The following is a 13,933-nucleotide window of genomic DNA, read 5'->3' on the forward strand; positions in this document are numbered from 1 at the left end:
CATAATTCACTGTTGTACAAACCCCTACCACCTAAAAGCACAACTAAGATTAAAAAAAATCAAAACCATTCAAACAATTCAAGAGAAAAAATTAGCAACTCATCAATATAATAAATGCTGGATGATGCCAAAGATATTTCTTACAACCCAAATAAGTGTTTCTAATCAAAGGCAACAAAATTTTGAGAGAAGCACACTACCATACCATTAAAACAGTAATTTAAATGAATAGGCATATTCACAAAGCTACAGAATAACAGCATAGACAAGTTTGTCAGTGTCTGATACACCAGACCTACTATTCATCAAAAAGGCATCCGAATTACTCCGTGTCACATAATCAGGATATATCACTGTGTGTATAGACATCAGGTAGTAGTACTAACTTATTAGCCAGGAGGTTATACTGCAAGCATGAGTTCCCATTTTGATATATACTGACATAAAATTGCAATTGGCCATGCATATTAGATAAATGCAAGCAAACGACAGGAATTTCAATAATCACATCCGAAATGCTTACCATTTGCAATGTGTCTCTTCAAGGTAATCAGCAAGAGCAGCTGATATACACCTCCATTTATGGCAATTGTCACAGCACACCCATGCAACCTGTGGTGGTAAAGCTTGCTCTTCACACCCACTAAATACAGAATTCGAGCTAGAGATATTCTCGGGTTGAAGGTTCTTTCCAGCACCGTTTCTTACTAAATTGTAGCTGGTCTCATTGGCTACTGTACTTAGTTCTGTAAAATCACCAACAACTTTTCAGTTTCTCTGTTCAAAATCAGTATTGCGCCAGAAAAAAGAAGCATAAGACTAGATGAAAAATTAGAAAATGTATAAGACAGAAAATACAGTTGTCTGAGAAGAGAAACTAACCATTTAATTCAGTAGGTCCACTAGTGACCGAATCCTTTTCTATTACGAAAGGAACATTAACGCTCCCACCTAATTCAGGATGATTTTCCTCCTGGCCAACTTCAAAAATTGTAAATTTTTCCTCCTCGTCTGTGGCATCTCTGGATGACTTCTCCAGATCATGATTAGTCCTAGAAGAAGAGAACTCAGAAGCCCCTGTTTCTTTAATCCTGACATCATGACTAAGTAATTCACAGGCTTGGCTACCATTTTCTATCTTCAAAACTTCATGATGAGCCCCATGATCAACCAGCCCTGATAATGGAATGGATTCTCTGAAAGATCCCTCATTACTTGAATTGTTGCTGGCACCAATCTGGCTAGTGGAGTTCAAAATATCCAGCCCATCCTCCACTTTCTGCTGTGGTTGTCGTTTTGACAATTTTCTGGTCTTGTTCAAGCTTCTTGGACCTCTCGCCCTTTCACCCATCACACAGCATTCTCCAACAGGATTTTGACTTCCCTTAACTTTACCACTTCTTTTTCCTTTCTTTGTATTTAAAAGAAGCATGTTGGAATCCATGACATTTTGTGGATGAAGAACAGCTTTGGGAGAATCAAAACCAGCTTTCCCCAATGTTTCAGTCCCTATTTGAGAGGAAACTCCATGGCAATCACCTGAGCTGTCTGCTACTGATCTGGCTTGTGCCACCATGCTCACCGAGTCCTTTTCTGCAGTATGCACATCCAGAACAGGAACATCAAATGGAGTCCCTGGCTTTTCCAGACTTCCACTGGGAGGCTGAACATCTTCCCCAAACTTATGTTTCATTCCCACACCACTGGCTTCTTGTGGGACTTCCATGCCAGTTCCGCAATTTGACTCAGACAGACGTTCATTTATCATAGTTTCCACACGTGGTAAAGAACTGGCCCCCTCAGATGGCACAACCTTCAAATAACTTTGATCCCCATGTTTCCCAATTTTAATTTTCAAATTCACACGACTGATCAAAGCATTGGGTTTTCCCTCTGGTTTTTGTGAATTTTCAGCTGCCCAGGACTTCTTCTTTTTGCTTCCTTTGCAGCCACTAGTTTTCCATGATCCAAGGGTTTGAGCTTGAATAGGATCAGAATCGCGCTTAAGGATCCCATCATTCTGTTTGAACACCTCCATCATGTTTCCTAACTCTCCCCACTTAGAAGACCGTGCAAGTTTGCAAAGAGAGCTTCTTTTCTTTCTTGCTATCTTGCAGGAGAACCCACTGGATCTTCGGGGGAGTGATACATTGTTGACTTTTTTACCCAACTGGCTTGAAGCCATTTTTGCCTCATTCATCTCATTCAGTTTGCTTACACGGGTACTCCTCCGAGGGAGCACACGCACATCATCAGGACTGTTGGATTCTGAAACATAATTCTTATTATAAGCCTTTCCTTCACAATCTGCACCGTCAATTGAGTCAATCATGCTGCTACATGTCACAGCATTATTAAAAGCATCACTTTGCTGAAGATCTGGCTCAGCACGTCTTCTAGAAGAGTCATTACTCACAATGTCAAGGGCCAATGGAGATTGGAGCGGAGTTGACTCTTCACCAGAAAATCCAGGAGCTATGTTGAGTAACTGTTGCATCAAAATGGAAATATCTTCTTCGATATTCATTGCTTGGGAGCTCGGGCTGGCTGGAGTCCCTACTAAGGAATAACACTTCTGTTCCACAACCTCCTTTGGGTTAGTAACTGCTTCCTCCGGGGGAACACCAACATAATCAGGTTTAGAACAATCTATTGCTTCATCATACATTTGCACGATAGAGTCAACAGTACTTCCATAAGTTAGAGGCCACCCTTCCTCAAGATCCGGAACAGCCAAATATGATCCTAGATCTCCCGTCCAGCATAATTGCTTGACCTGGTCACTCTTGTTAGAGCAAAACTGACTAGACTCACCATCGTCCTGGCGCTTTTGCTTGGGTACGGAAACACCCATATCTTGCTGCCTTTCCAGTGAACTATCCCTCCCAGAAGTAGACACCACCAGGCCAACTGCAGAGTTTACTGAATTAGCATAAATTTTTTGAGAAGAAACAGGACAAACACTTAATGAACTTAAGGTAATCCCTTTGGCATTAGATAAAAGTAACTCACGTTGATCCTGGAGATTTTTCTCTAGCTCTGTACAATCCAGATCTTGAAGCAAATTCCGCGAAGCATCCCTCTGGAAAGTAGATACCTCCAGGCCAAATCCAGAGTCTACTATACCAGCACCTAAATTTTGAGAAGCAGTAGGACACCAATTCACTGGGATTGTGGTGACCCAGTTAGTATTAGATAAAAGAAACCCACATTCATCCTGCTGTTTTTGTTCGGGTACAGAATAATTTGTACCTAATTGCTGATTACACGTATCCCCTGTAGAAATAGATACACCGGGGTCTCCTAAATTAGCACCAAATGTTTGAGAAGAAGCAGGACAGCCATCAAGTAGGGTTGTGGTGCCCCCATTGTTACTAGACGAAGGAAACCCACATTCCTCCTGCAGCTGTGGCTGTCGTTCTGAAGCATCGCTACTGCCTAAATCATTTCTGACAGAAACAGATTCCACAAACCCAAAACTGGAATCTACTAAATTAGCACTAAATAATTCTTGAGGAAAAGCACAACTTCCATCCACTGGACTTGTGACGTCCCCGTTGCTATTAGATAAAGGGCGAGTCAGTCCAGACCAAGAGACCTGTTCAGTAACAGGACGAGCTACGCTGTCCTCATTATTACTGAATAATTGGCAACCCTCTGGCCGAGAACAAACTGGATCAAAAACATCATTTTTATTGCCCTGAAAGCATCCATACTCATCAAGTGATTTCAGAGTGACACCTCTCACGTCCTCCGACGTATATGTTAATTCTTCAACTGTTCCGTTCCGCGACCCACAAATAGAATCCTCAGCCATAAACGCAGGTTCGCAGCGACCCATCTTTATCTCCACAACTTCTAATGTACTATAAACAAGAAAAACAATGCCACTACTGTGATGAGTTCCAGAGAAATAATCTTACACGACCATGCAAGTCAATAAAAGTATATCTTAACAAATAAACAAAAAGAACAAACACTGTACCTGTATATCAGCTTTAACGGAGAATCAAAATAAACCCTAACTCACTTCTTGATCACCGTTTCTCTGCAAAACCAAACCTCAATTCAATCAAACTGATAAAGACGAAAATGCGGATGATGAAACTACAGAAAATTCAATCTAATAAGAAACACAATATTTATCGAACAATGATGAGTTACCTGAAAATACATTCAGAAACGAACCTGAAGATCAACGATTACCGACGAGCTTAATTTTAAGTATAAATAATTATCCTAATTTCTCCTCTGAAAACGCGAAGAGCGAAGGAGAGAAAGAATCTCTTTTCTTCTCTTCTCCCACCCCGCTCGAGCTTTGACGGTTTACGAGGTCTCGGACCGGAAAAACGACCCCCTTTTGAAGTAGGTGAAACGAAACGAACACTACCGCCCCTATCTTTTTCTTTAATTTCTGTGTTGTCTCTTTCTGTTGTTATCACATGAGTCGAGGAGATGACGTGGACTTGATAGCATATCAATCGTCAGATTCGTGAGATGACATCAAGGACCTACAGGTGATTGGTTGGAGTATAGTATCAAGTTGATGCCTGTCGTACAATAAAATAATTTTGCGTTTCAGACGTCCACCTGGATTAAACAATGAGCAAAAGTGAACTTTATGCCACGTGTACATTTAGCCGGAATTGGAGGTGGGGAATAAAGAAGATTTTAATCCGACGGTTTAGAAGAAAGGATCCGGATTCCGAAGTCGTGATGTTGACCGTTCTGTCTGGGAGATTTTTTTAAGGTGAAAAATATTTTTCCATTTCTGTCTGGGAGGGAGGGGTAGAGAGAGGACGCCAGTGTAACGGTCAATATGGAGCCTAGCTTTCTAAGAAAAAATGAAACGGCTCCATGCATGTTCATTCAGGAAAGGCACACAGCTCATTTTAGGGTAGATGAAGTGAGAGAAAATTTACCCTAAAAAAAAAAATGAAATATCTTACCCAAAAAATAAAGAGAGATATAAAAATATTACCAAAAACAGGGAGAGAAAATTAAGTACACATATGTAATTGTCAAAGCAAATTCAAATAAATTGTAATGGTAGTAAAGAGAGGGATGGAGTGATGACACTAGTGTAATTGCCAATATAGGTTTAGGGGAAAAGTATCAAGACTCATAATTGAGTGATGTTGGCCGTTTCGAGATTATTTAAGGTGAAAAATATTTTTCCATTTTTGGTGAGGAGAGGGGTAGTCTGGGTAGAGTAAGGTCGCCAGTGTAACAAACAATACGGAGCCTAGCTTTCTAAGAATAACTAAAAGGACTTCATGCATGACGGCACACAACTCATTTTAGGGTAAATGAAGAGAGAGAAACTTTACCCCAAAAATAAAGAAGAGAAATATCTTACCCAAAAAAAATAAAGAGAAATATCTTACCCAAAAAAAAAAGGAGAGAGAAATAAAAGATATTACCAAAAAATAGAAAGAAATAAAGTACACATATGTAAATATCAAAGCAAATTTGAATAAGTTGTAACGGCTAGTAAAGAGAGGGAGGGAGTAATGACACTAGTGTAATTGCCAATACAGGTTTTGAAATTGTATCGCGCAACTTTATAAAAAGTACTGAAACAGATTCATGCATGAACGCACATGTACAAGTCATTTCATGTTAGGTGTGACAGACAGAGAGAAAGCACGCGTATGTAACTGCTAAGAAAATTTGAATAAGTTGTAACACTAGTGAGGAGATGGATAGAATAAGCATGCCAGTGTGACTCCCGATGTAAATTTCAAAGTTTTGGCGCCTATCTTTTTAAAAAGTAATGAAATAGTTTCATGCATGAAGGCCATATGCAATTTCATTTTAGGTAAAGAGAGAAACAGATGAGCACGTGTATGTATCGTATCTGCCAAAGGAAATTTGAAAGAGCTGCAATGCCTTTTAACCAATCAATAAATGATTTTTTTTTTGCAGGTACTAATAAGTGAGTCATATGAGCAAGAGAGCGTAGTGAGAGATGAAGAGAGCGTAGCTAAAAGAAATTTGAATATATATTGGTAACATGAAATTTGAATATTAAGGTTTTCTTTTCTTTTTGGTAACATGAAATTTAAATATTAAGTTATAGTAGGGGTGCAAGTTTGGCCCTGGCGGCCCTGACCCGCCCTAAGCCCGCCCTGAGCCTGAATAGGGCTTGGGCTAAAGATTTTGGCCCTAAGGGCGGGTTAGGGCCAAATATGCCCCGAACTAGGGCCAAGGGCGGGCCCGGGATTACTCCCCTCGCACGCCCACCCGATTTTTGCCGATTTTAGCCCCGATCTTGGCCCCGATTTTGGCCCCGATTTTGGCCCCGATCTTGGCCCCGATTCTGCCCCGATCCCGGCCCCGATCTTGGCCCGATATTAGCCCCGACCCCGATCCCGCCCCGATTTGAGTCTAAAGACTCGGACCCTCCACCCACATGGAGAGGAATTAAATACATATAGGTGGATACTTGACACGTGTCAAATTTTAAAACATGATCATGTTTTGTAGAAAATTAATAAAATAAACTATAACCTCATTATCAATTTAATAAGTATCTATTTGATTTTGGCCCGATCCCGATCCTAATTTTGGCTCTAATCTTAATATTAATTTGAGATGAAGTACTACAAGACTAGATACCGATCTCATACTAACATTGATATGAGTCTTGATTTTGATATTTAGTCACTTTGATCATATTAGACTATAAATCACTTTTTATATTATTTTAAGGTAACTCCAACAAAGTCATTTTAGTTCAATAAAATATGGATTTTGTTTTTGACTAAGGGAGATAATATATATATAAATAATAAAAACTATTACATAAAGAATTAATATCTAACAAATCTATACCCTAACTCTCATCATGAATATCTAACAAATCTATGTGATATTTCAAAAAAATTATTAAAAACATATAGCTATGTTTGTAACTAAAACATTATTTCTTTAACTATGAAAAAAATACGTTGAATACTAAATTATTGCAATTTACTTGTTAACAAGGTTTGAATATGATTTTTTGTATTGAATAAAGATATCAATTATTGAACAGGGAATGAAAACAACCACCACGGCAAATTGACTGAAGATAAAACATATCGACCTGAATTATGAATCATGATGCTAAGTTTACAAAAAGAGTTGGTGACATCTCTATACTGACTTGACTTCAAAATGCCTAAAAATACAACCCACATCTATTTCATGAATAATTAACCGCGGAGAAAAATCAAAGGAAAAAACAAAATAAGAGAGAGAGAGAGAGAGAGAAATACATAAATCTAAATGGATATAAATAGTTAAATACATATTGAATCTAAGTTTTGGATTATTTGTTGACATCTTTAATATTTTATTTTCAATTGAGTTTGGAATTTAAGTAGTTAATTACTTTAATATGTATTTTAATTACTACATGCTTACATTTGATATTTACGACCAAAGATAGGCCAATAAAGCAGGGACAAGGCCAAAGGGCCAGGCCAACAGGGACGGGGCCAAAGGGCCAAGGATAGGGCAACGGGGCGGGGACAAGGCCAAAGGGCGGGGGCCGGGGACGGGGCCAACGGGCCAATAGGGCCAAGGACGGGGCCGGGGACGGGGCCAAAGGGCCAGGGACGGGGCAAAAGGCCAAAGGCGGGGACGGGGCCAATAGGGCCGGGAGGGCCAACGGGGCGGGGCCAAAGGGCCGGCGGGGAACGGGGGGGCAACGGGCGGGGGAACGGGAACCAGACGGCCCAAAGGGCCAATAGGGCGGGAATGGGCGGCGGCCGAGGGCAGGGCGGGGACAAAAAGGCCGAACAGGGCAGGCGGAAATGGGCTCAAATATACCATATAGGGTGGGCTTGGGATTGCAAAGCCGGCCCGGCCCAGTTGCAACCCTAAGTTATAGCGATCTTTAAGACTAATGAAACAAGTTTGATATACAGATTCTCATATGTCATCTCATGTCAGGAGCAACGAGAGATGTAAAAAGCATAGCTATAAATATATACATGTAATCGTCGATTTGAGGCCATGTTAGATATAAGACCTAAGCTATACATGTCATTTCTCACAATTTCTCTTAAGGTTATTTTAGGTCTACCTTTAACTCTTCTAGATCCTTCAATCTGAATTATATCACTTCTTCGTACAAGAGCATCTATAGGTTTCAATTGAACATGGCCGTGCAATCTTAAACGACTTTTTGAAGCTTATCACTTATGGGAGCAATTCCCCAACCAACTCTAATATAATCACTCATTATCTTATCCTTCTTACTTTTGCCACTCATTTATCTTAGCATTCTCATTTTTACTACACTAAGTTTAACTAGATGATTATTTTTAACAGACCAACACTTTGCACTGTATATGATAGTTGATCGAACGATGGTCTTATAAAATTTTTCTTAAAACTTTAATAGAATACATCAATCACACAAGACCCATACACACTTTATCCACTTCATCTACCAAATTTTAGAATTAAAAAAAAAAACAATAATAATAATAAAATAAAAGCAGATCCAAGTAATGACTTTAGACAGCTAGCTCAAATCCTTGATCCCTCATTTTTTTTTTTTTTTTTGAATATTTTCTTAAACCCTAGAGCAACGTTAATCTCAAAACCCTGAAGCAGCTCTTAAACCATAAAGTAAATATATATTAATGATCAGAACAAAGACAAAATTATTCACCAGTAGTTGACCAACAACCATCAATCCTTTTATTTATCAGTCTACAGGCTGATAGATAAGCTATATATATACTGTTACAATTAAAGCTTTGCTTCTGGTTTTAACACAGATGATATTATTGATGCCCAACAACATTATTCTAGTGTAATGAGATAGAGATGGTTCTTTAACATGACCAACAATGCTCTATTTGGCCTCCTGTAAATTGGGTTGGATTGGTTGCACGCGAAAGGAAAAAGGCATCTGTGAATGATGAATCTCCCTGACACAACCATCCATTGCCATTTGTTGCTGATGCTGCAAAATGATTAAAAATGGTTACAAGAAGAAAACCAGAAAAATTAAAGTGATCATCGGCTTAGATCTAGAATGAGATCAGCTGAAGGTGATTGTTAAATGATAAAGTTTCATCTGTATCAACCAAAGTTGGATCTTATTCTATCAACACTAAGATGCAACATGAAATAGTTTATTGAATTGATCACAAAAGCCTTAATTAATCCTTAAGGACTTGGGAGTAGATGATAAGATATTGGGGTTTGGATACCAATATGTAAGTAAGATGCTTATTCTCCTCCTCAAGCAGTCTTCCCTGTGATATGAAATCAAGGAAAACATAGTTAGGTTAATAGCAAATCTTTCCCCAACTGCAGGAACAACACCAAAAAGAGAAATGGTAAATCAATTCATTCGGCGGAGTACTTTGATCTTTACATACATTTTTCTTGAGGATTTTGAAGTATTCCATCTGACATGAAAAAGGAAAGAGAGGTAAAAGATCAGGTCTTGTCTCTGGTTGCCCATTTAAGGATTTGAAATAAAAGAAAGAACTAGCTAGTAGCCAGACTTGCCTCTTTGGCACGAACTTTGGTGAGACCGTTTTCTAGGGTTTCCTCTATAATTGCAAGTTCTTTGTGATGTATTGAATTGACATCCTCACCTTTCAGGTGCCTGAACCAGAATAACTTCAAATAAGAAAATGGAGAAGGTTTTGCTTTTTCATTCATAGCTTAAAATAGAACAGAAAAGAGAATACCTGAGCTCAATCTGCATGTTGTCGTTTTCTTTTTTTATCCTATCCAGTTCGTTGCTCAGAAACTATCAAATGATCAAAAAGTTTATCATCAATATAAGCAAAGAAGAACTAAGGAGAGAGAGAAAGATTTGCAGATATGATTAGGAAAATTCCATTTCATCAGATACCCACATAGGTTACTGGAAAGCAAGATCTAAAGACAGCCCTCTTCATCAATAATCACATAATTAGGGCTTTTTTCTTTTCTTTTTTCCTTTTGTGTTGTGTGTGTGTGTGAGAGAGAGAGAGAGAGAGAGAAAATTAAGAAGAAGAAGAGCTACCTCATGTTTAGCGTCCCACAACCTCTTTCCTGAATACTTATGGTATTTGTCTAAGATCTCAGACATTCTTCTCCATATTAAAAGAAAAGCACAGATAGACAGAAGATCAGTCAGAAGGACATCAAATGAAAGCAAGGAAACCAAATAGAAGTTGAATCAAGAAGCAAGAAAGAAACCCTAAAAAGAGGAAACCCTATAAGGGAGAAAAGTTCATACGTGACAGAAGGGCTACGGTAATCAGCCATTTTTCCTGAACTGGAGAAGATGACGAGTGAAACCTTGGCATCACAAAGCACAGTGAGCTCCTTGGCCTTCTTGATAATTCCATTTTTCCTCTTCGAATATGTAACTTGCCTGTTTGTAGAGTTCTCAATCCTCTTGATCTCGATCTTTCCCCTACCCATCTTTCCACCCCAAAACCCAACTCGATTTTCTCAACTTCTGATCACACTCTTTCACCCGTCTATCTTGTTATTCCTTCCTTTTGCAAACATCAAAGAAACCGATGAACAAGAAAGAAAAAGCAGGCAAGAGAAGAAGTAAAGCAAGAAACCTTCCATTATGGGTAAGGAACTAATTGACTTTCTGAGTGGTTCAGTAAGGATAGTTCTTATTTGGGTTTTTGACAAACCCAAACTACTGTCATGCTTTGCAAACTCTGGCCACTTGCAAGTTGGGTTCTTTAAGACATTAACCCCTCTGGTTATTCTATTTCCCTCAAACCCTAAAGCACTGGTTTATCGATCCCTTTTATCACCTTTCATTTTAGTGACTCTGGAGTCTTTCAGACGTAGCATGGTACTATGCAGGTCGTGCTGTCGTGTCTTGGTTGTCTGAATTCGGTAATACATGTGATAAGATCGTAACCATCAAATCAAAAAAAGTTATCAAGATGTGTGGTCATTAAAAGAACCTTAAAAAGATTGATGGGTCTGATCGATCAGGAGTGAGCTGAGGTTCAGATTTACAGATTGATGGGTGGCTTGACCGTTCTATAGCTAGGGCACGTTATTACCCACTGAACGCTTTACTAGAAGGAAAAAAATTACCCATTGAACACCACCATTACTGACCCTCCAAGGTGCAGCAGACATCTCCAATCACCACCATCAATTAGGGTAGGTGAGATATGTGAAGAACTATCAGTACCTCTCGAAGGCAGTCATTTTGGAGTCCAGAGTCTCCCATGGGAGGGACCGAGGACAGCCATCCGCCCATCCCCCGCACTCTGGATGGCATACCACATGCATCCGGAGGGTTGGGCGGACGGCCTGCCCGGGTAGAGAGGATCTAGATTTGTCATTTTGTGTTTGTGATGGTGACTGATCAATTATTTTATGCATATTATAGTTGGGAAACCATTAAGCAAGGCTCTATCTTATAAATGTTTAACAGTGGTCAAGGGTTTGTCGGAAATAATAATTTGTCATTGGTCATATGTATTGATCTTGGATTGTCATCCTATCATTCCCTTAAAAAAAGTTAGTTACATAGATATAAACAAAACCAATAATGCAGCAGGTTCCTAAAATCAAAGCAGAGATAAGGAGAAATGAATCTATCTTGGCCCAAAACACACTATTTTGTGTAATTTAAACTACTCAAAACTTGTCTAGACGGAAACAAATGAATTTCTTCTTTTAAAGATAACGACTTTTATTGAATTCATCAATTTTCAGATTAGGGTCTCAAGGGATGACATCCAAATTAGACCATATCAAAATTAATAAGAAGCCAAAGTGATTTTGGAAGTCCTTAAAAAAAGCAGGATAACCCAATAAAAAAGTGATACTAACTACTAAGTTGAAATGTTCTACCAAAAAAAAAAAAATACTAAGTTGAAATGCATAAAAAATTAATTTTGCCTACGTACATGGATACCTTTACAAAATACACCATCCTTTAGGTACTATCTAACTCCAAAGAAAAACTAAAAGAACCTTCTTGGTTTGGTTTTAAAGTCACCCCCTTTTTATCCCTTTTTTTTCTTCTTCTTGTTGTCTTTTTTTTTTTTTTTTTGGGTTCAGGGTTTTAAACTGACTCATTCTCACAGAGAAACAACTATAAATAAATCGATACTAATCATCAGAGAGGATGAAATGATATAACCTCTAGAGAAGCTTTATTCACACGTTTCCTTGACATCTATACTAGTTTCAAATAAGAATGCATTAATTATAACAAAAATATTAGTTAGCACTCTATTTAAGTTGATTAGCATATTCTACTTCATAAACACAAGACAAGTAGGAAACATGTATATATGATTCTCCAACTGTTAGATTGAGAAGTTCAATGGAACCATGGCCAGTCAGTTCTATTTGTTGTCCTGCAAATTGGGTTGAACTGGCTGCAAGCGAAAGGCAAAAGGCATATGGGCATTATACTCTCCTCGTTTCTGGTCATATTTGATTTCAGCTTCCTTGGAATTACCTTCAGTAGCCATTTGTTGCTGCTGCAAAAATTGAAGCAAACAAGAGAAATAATGAGTACCCAAAACTAGGCACACCAGATATCCATCGACAGAGAAAGAGAAAGAGAGAGGGTGGCTGACCAAAATGTAAACTAGGCGCTTATTCTCCTCCTCTAGCATGCTTTCCTGGATTATTTGAAAATATCAGAAACGAAAACCCATTGTAGGTTTATGGAAATCACAAAATAAACATAATCAACTAAGGCAGAAAAAATCTAGTTTTGATGCTTACATTCTTCTTAAGCATTCTGAAGACCTCCAACTGTACTCATAAAAGGAGGGGAAATTTAGCGTGTCTCTTTGATGACCCATTTGACAGTTTAAGAGCTTTACAATAATATCACGAGGAAAGAAAAAAAAAGCTTCACAATCATAGGTCTTAAGAGACTTACCACTTTGGTACGAACTTTAGAGAGACCATTTTCAAGAGTTTCCTCTATGGCTTGGAGCTCGGTGTGTTTTGCTGTCTCAATATCTTCTCCTTTCAAATGCCTGAACTACATCTCAGTTTTTCAAAAAGAAAACCCACAAAACAAAAAGGGTGGGGGGGGGGGGGAAAGGGGTTACCAGAGTTCGATCTGCATCCTGTCATTCTCTTTCTTGATTCTATCCAACTCCTTGCTTAAACGCTGCGTTTTTTCACAAAATATTTTCACACAAACTTCAACAATAAAAAATGAAACTGTGTGTGAGAGAGAGAGAGAGGATTAAACCTACTTCATGCTTAGCATCCCACAACTTGTTTCCTGTAGATGTCTGGTATTTACTCAAGATTTCTGGCAGTCTTCAACAAAAGAAAACATGAAAGAGAGAGTGAGCTTGTAAATGGAACACAAGTACAGTAAGATATACAGTATTGTAAAGGAAGTCAAAAAAAATCAAAGTTCATACGTGGTAGAAGGGCTACAGTACTCAGACATCTTTCCAGAACTGGAGAAGATAATAAGAGAAACTTTTACATCACAAAGAACAGTGAGCTCCATTGCCTTCTTTATTATTCCATTCTTCCTTTTTGAGTATGTCACTTGCCTGTTTGTTGGGTTCTCAATCCTCTTAATCTCAATCTTACCTCTTCCCATCTCTCACACAAACCCTAAAATGCTGCAATACTACTTCTCCTTGTTTCTCTTCTTCAACCTATGAAATGAGAGGGAAGAAGGAGAAAAGTAATTGATTGAAGTGCCTTCCTTACTGGGTAGATGGAAATAGACTTTCAGAATGGTTCAGAAGGAAAGGTTTGTATTTGGATGGTTAGTTCACAAGCCATCTAACTGCGGTAAGTTGTACTTTGGCTTTTTTAGTTTACACTTGTTACCCTGGGATAACCTTTGGTCTCTCTCCCCGATGCACTGATAGGGTTTCCTGTGGTTAAATGGGAATTTACTTACGTTCAGCGTGATTTTAGGCTGTCGGATCGTGTATCTCGGTCGAGATCT

At 38.7% G+C, this 13,933-nt stretch overlaps 3 protein-coding genes across 14 annotated transcripts in view; all 3 read right to left on the reverse strand.

Annotated features, from left to right (window-relative positions):
- Positions 1-4,352, reverse strand: part of LOC149026982 (uncharacterized) — a 27,990-nt gene extending 23,638 nt beyond the window's left edge. For 2 of the 5 annotated variants that reach the window (XM_089157673.1, XM_089157670.1), the window contains exons 1-5: positions 4,165-4,352; positions 3,986-4,048; positions 3,013-3,866; positions 883-2,910; positions 524-746 (exon numbers count right to left, since the gene is read on the reverse strand). In XM_089157673.1, coding sequence (XP_089013799.1) covers positions 524-746; positions 883-2,910; positions 3,013-3,841 — 3,080 coding nt within the window. In that variant the 5' untranslated portion in view covers positions 3,842-3,866; positions 3,986-4,048; positions 4,165-4,352. Of the gene's footprint in view, positions 1-523; positions 747-882; positions 2,911-3,012; positions 3,867-3,985; positions 4,130-4,164 lie in introns of those variants that run through there. The other 3 variants (XM_089157688.1, XM_089157682.1, XM_089157678.1) reach the window with 3 other exon arrangements.
- A 4,502-nt stretch (positions 4,353-8,854) lies between these two features.
- On the reverse strand, positions 8,855-10,428 carry LOC149026983 (agamous-like MADS-box protein MADS9). Of its 5 annotated transcripts, none has more exons than XM_089157724.1 (7): positions 10,241-10,428; positions 10,025-10,091; positions 9,705-9,766; positions 9,520-9,619; positions 9,387-9,416; positions 9,221-9,260; positions 8,855-8,979 (listed from the first exon to the last, which is right to left on the reverse strand). In XM_089157724.1, the coding sequence occupies exons 1-7, from the start codon at positions 10,426-10,428 to the stop codon at positions 8,855-8,857; spliced, it is 612 nt and encodes a 203-aa protein (XP_089013850.1). The 5 variants fall into 5 exon arrangements, with proteins under 5 accessions (XP_089013850.1, XP_089013858.1, XP_089013853.1 ...); XM_089157732.1 differs by having other exon boundaries at positions 8,855-8,959; positions 9,216-9,260; XM_089157727.1 differs by having other exon boundaries at positions 8,855-8,965; positions 9,216-9,260.
- A 1,913-nt stretch (positions 10,429-12,341) lies between these two features.
- LOC149026984 (agamous-like MADS-box protein MADS9) lies at positions 12,342-13,576 on the reverse strand. 4 transcript variants are annotated; one of them, XM_089157704.1, is made up of 7 exons: positions 13,389-13,576; positions 13,215-13,281; positions 13,065-13,126; positions 12,890-12,989; positions 12,730-12,759; positions 12,593-12,623; positions 12,342-12,505 (listed from the first exon to the last, which is right to left on the reverse strand). In XM_089157704.1, the coding sequence occupies exons 1-7, from the start codon at positions 13,574-13,576 to the stop codon at positions 12,342-12,344; spliced, it is 642 nt and encodes a 213-aa protein (XP_089013830.1). The 4 variants fall into 4 exon arrangements, with proteins under 4 accessions (XP_089013830.1, XP_089013840.1, XP_089013834.1 ...); XM_089157714.1 differs by having other exon boundaries at positions 12,342-12,476; positions 12,579-12,623; XM_089157708.1 differs by having other exon boundaries at positions 12,342-12,479; positions 12,579-12,623.
- Positions 13,577-13,933: the final 357 nt, after the last annotated feature.

Source organism: Hakea prostrata, chromosome 1 (assembly GCF_041222555.1).
Source record: "Hakea prostrata isolate BN-2017 chromosome 1, UWA_Hpros_2, whole genome shotgun sequence".
Lineage (NCBI taxonomy): Eukaryota > Viridiplantae > Streptophyta > Magnoliopsida > Proteales > Proteaceae > Hakea > Hakea prostrata.

Bases quoted from the DNA above. Each gene is read 5' to 3' on its own strand.
- LOC149026984 (XM_089157704.1), bottom strand. From the start codon at position 13,576: ATGGGAAGAGGTAAGATTGAGATTAAGAGGATTGAGAACCCAACAAAC. The intron at 13,282-13,388 runs GTATGAACTTTG...CTTTTGTTGAAG, and splicing joins TACTGTAGCCCTTCTACCAC to ACTGCCAGAAATCTTGAGTA. The intron at 12,760-12,889 runs GTAAGTCTCTTA...TTATGAGTACAG, and splicing joins CTAAAGTTCGTACCAAAGTG to TTGGAGGTCTTCAGAATGCT.
- LOC149026983 (XM_089157724.1), bottom strand. From the start codon at position 10,428: ATGGGTAGGGGAAAGATCGAGATCAAGAGGATTGAGAACTCTACAAAC. The intron at 9,417-9,519 runs GCAAGTCTGGCT...TTTTCATGTCAG, and splicing joins CCAAAGTTCGTGCCAAAGAG to ATGGAATACTTCAAAATCCT. The intron at 9,261-9,386 runs GTATGTAAAGAT...TTCATATCACAG, and splicing joins TCAAAATCCTCAAGAAAAAT to GGAAGACTGCTTGAGGAGGA.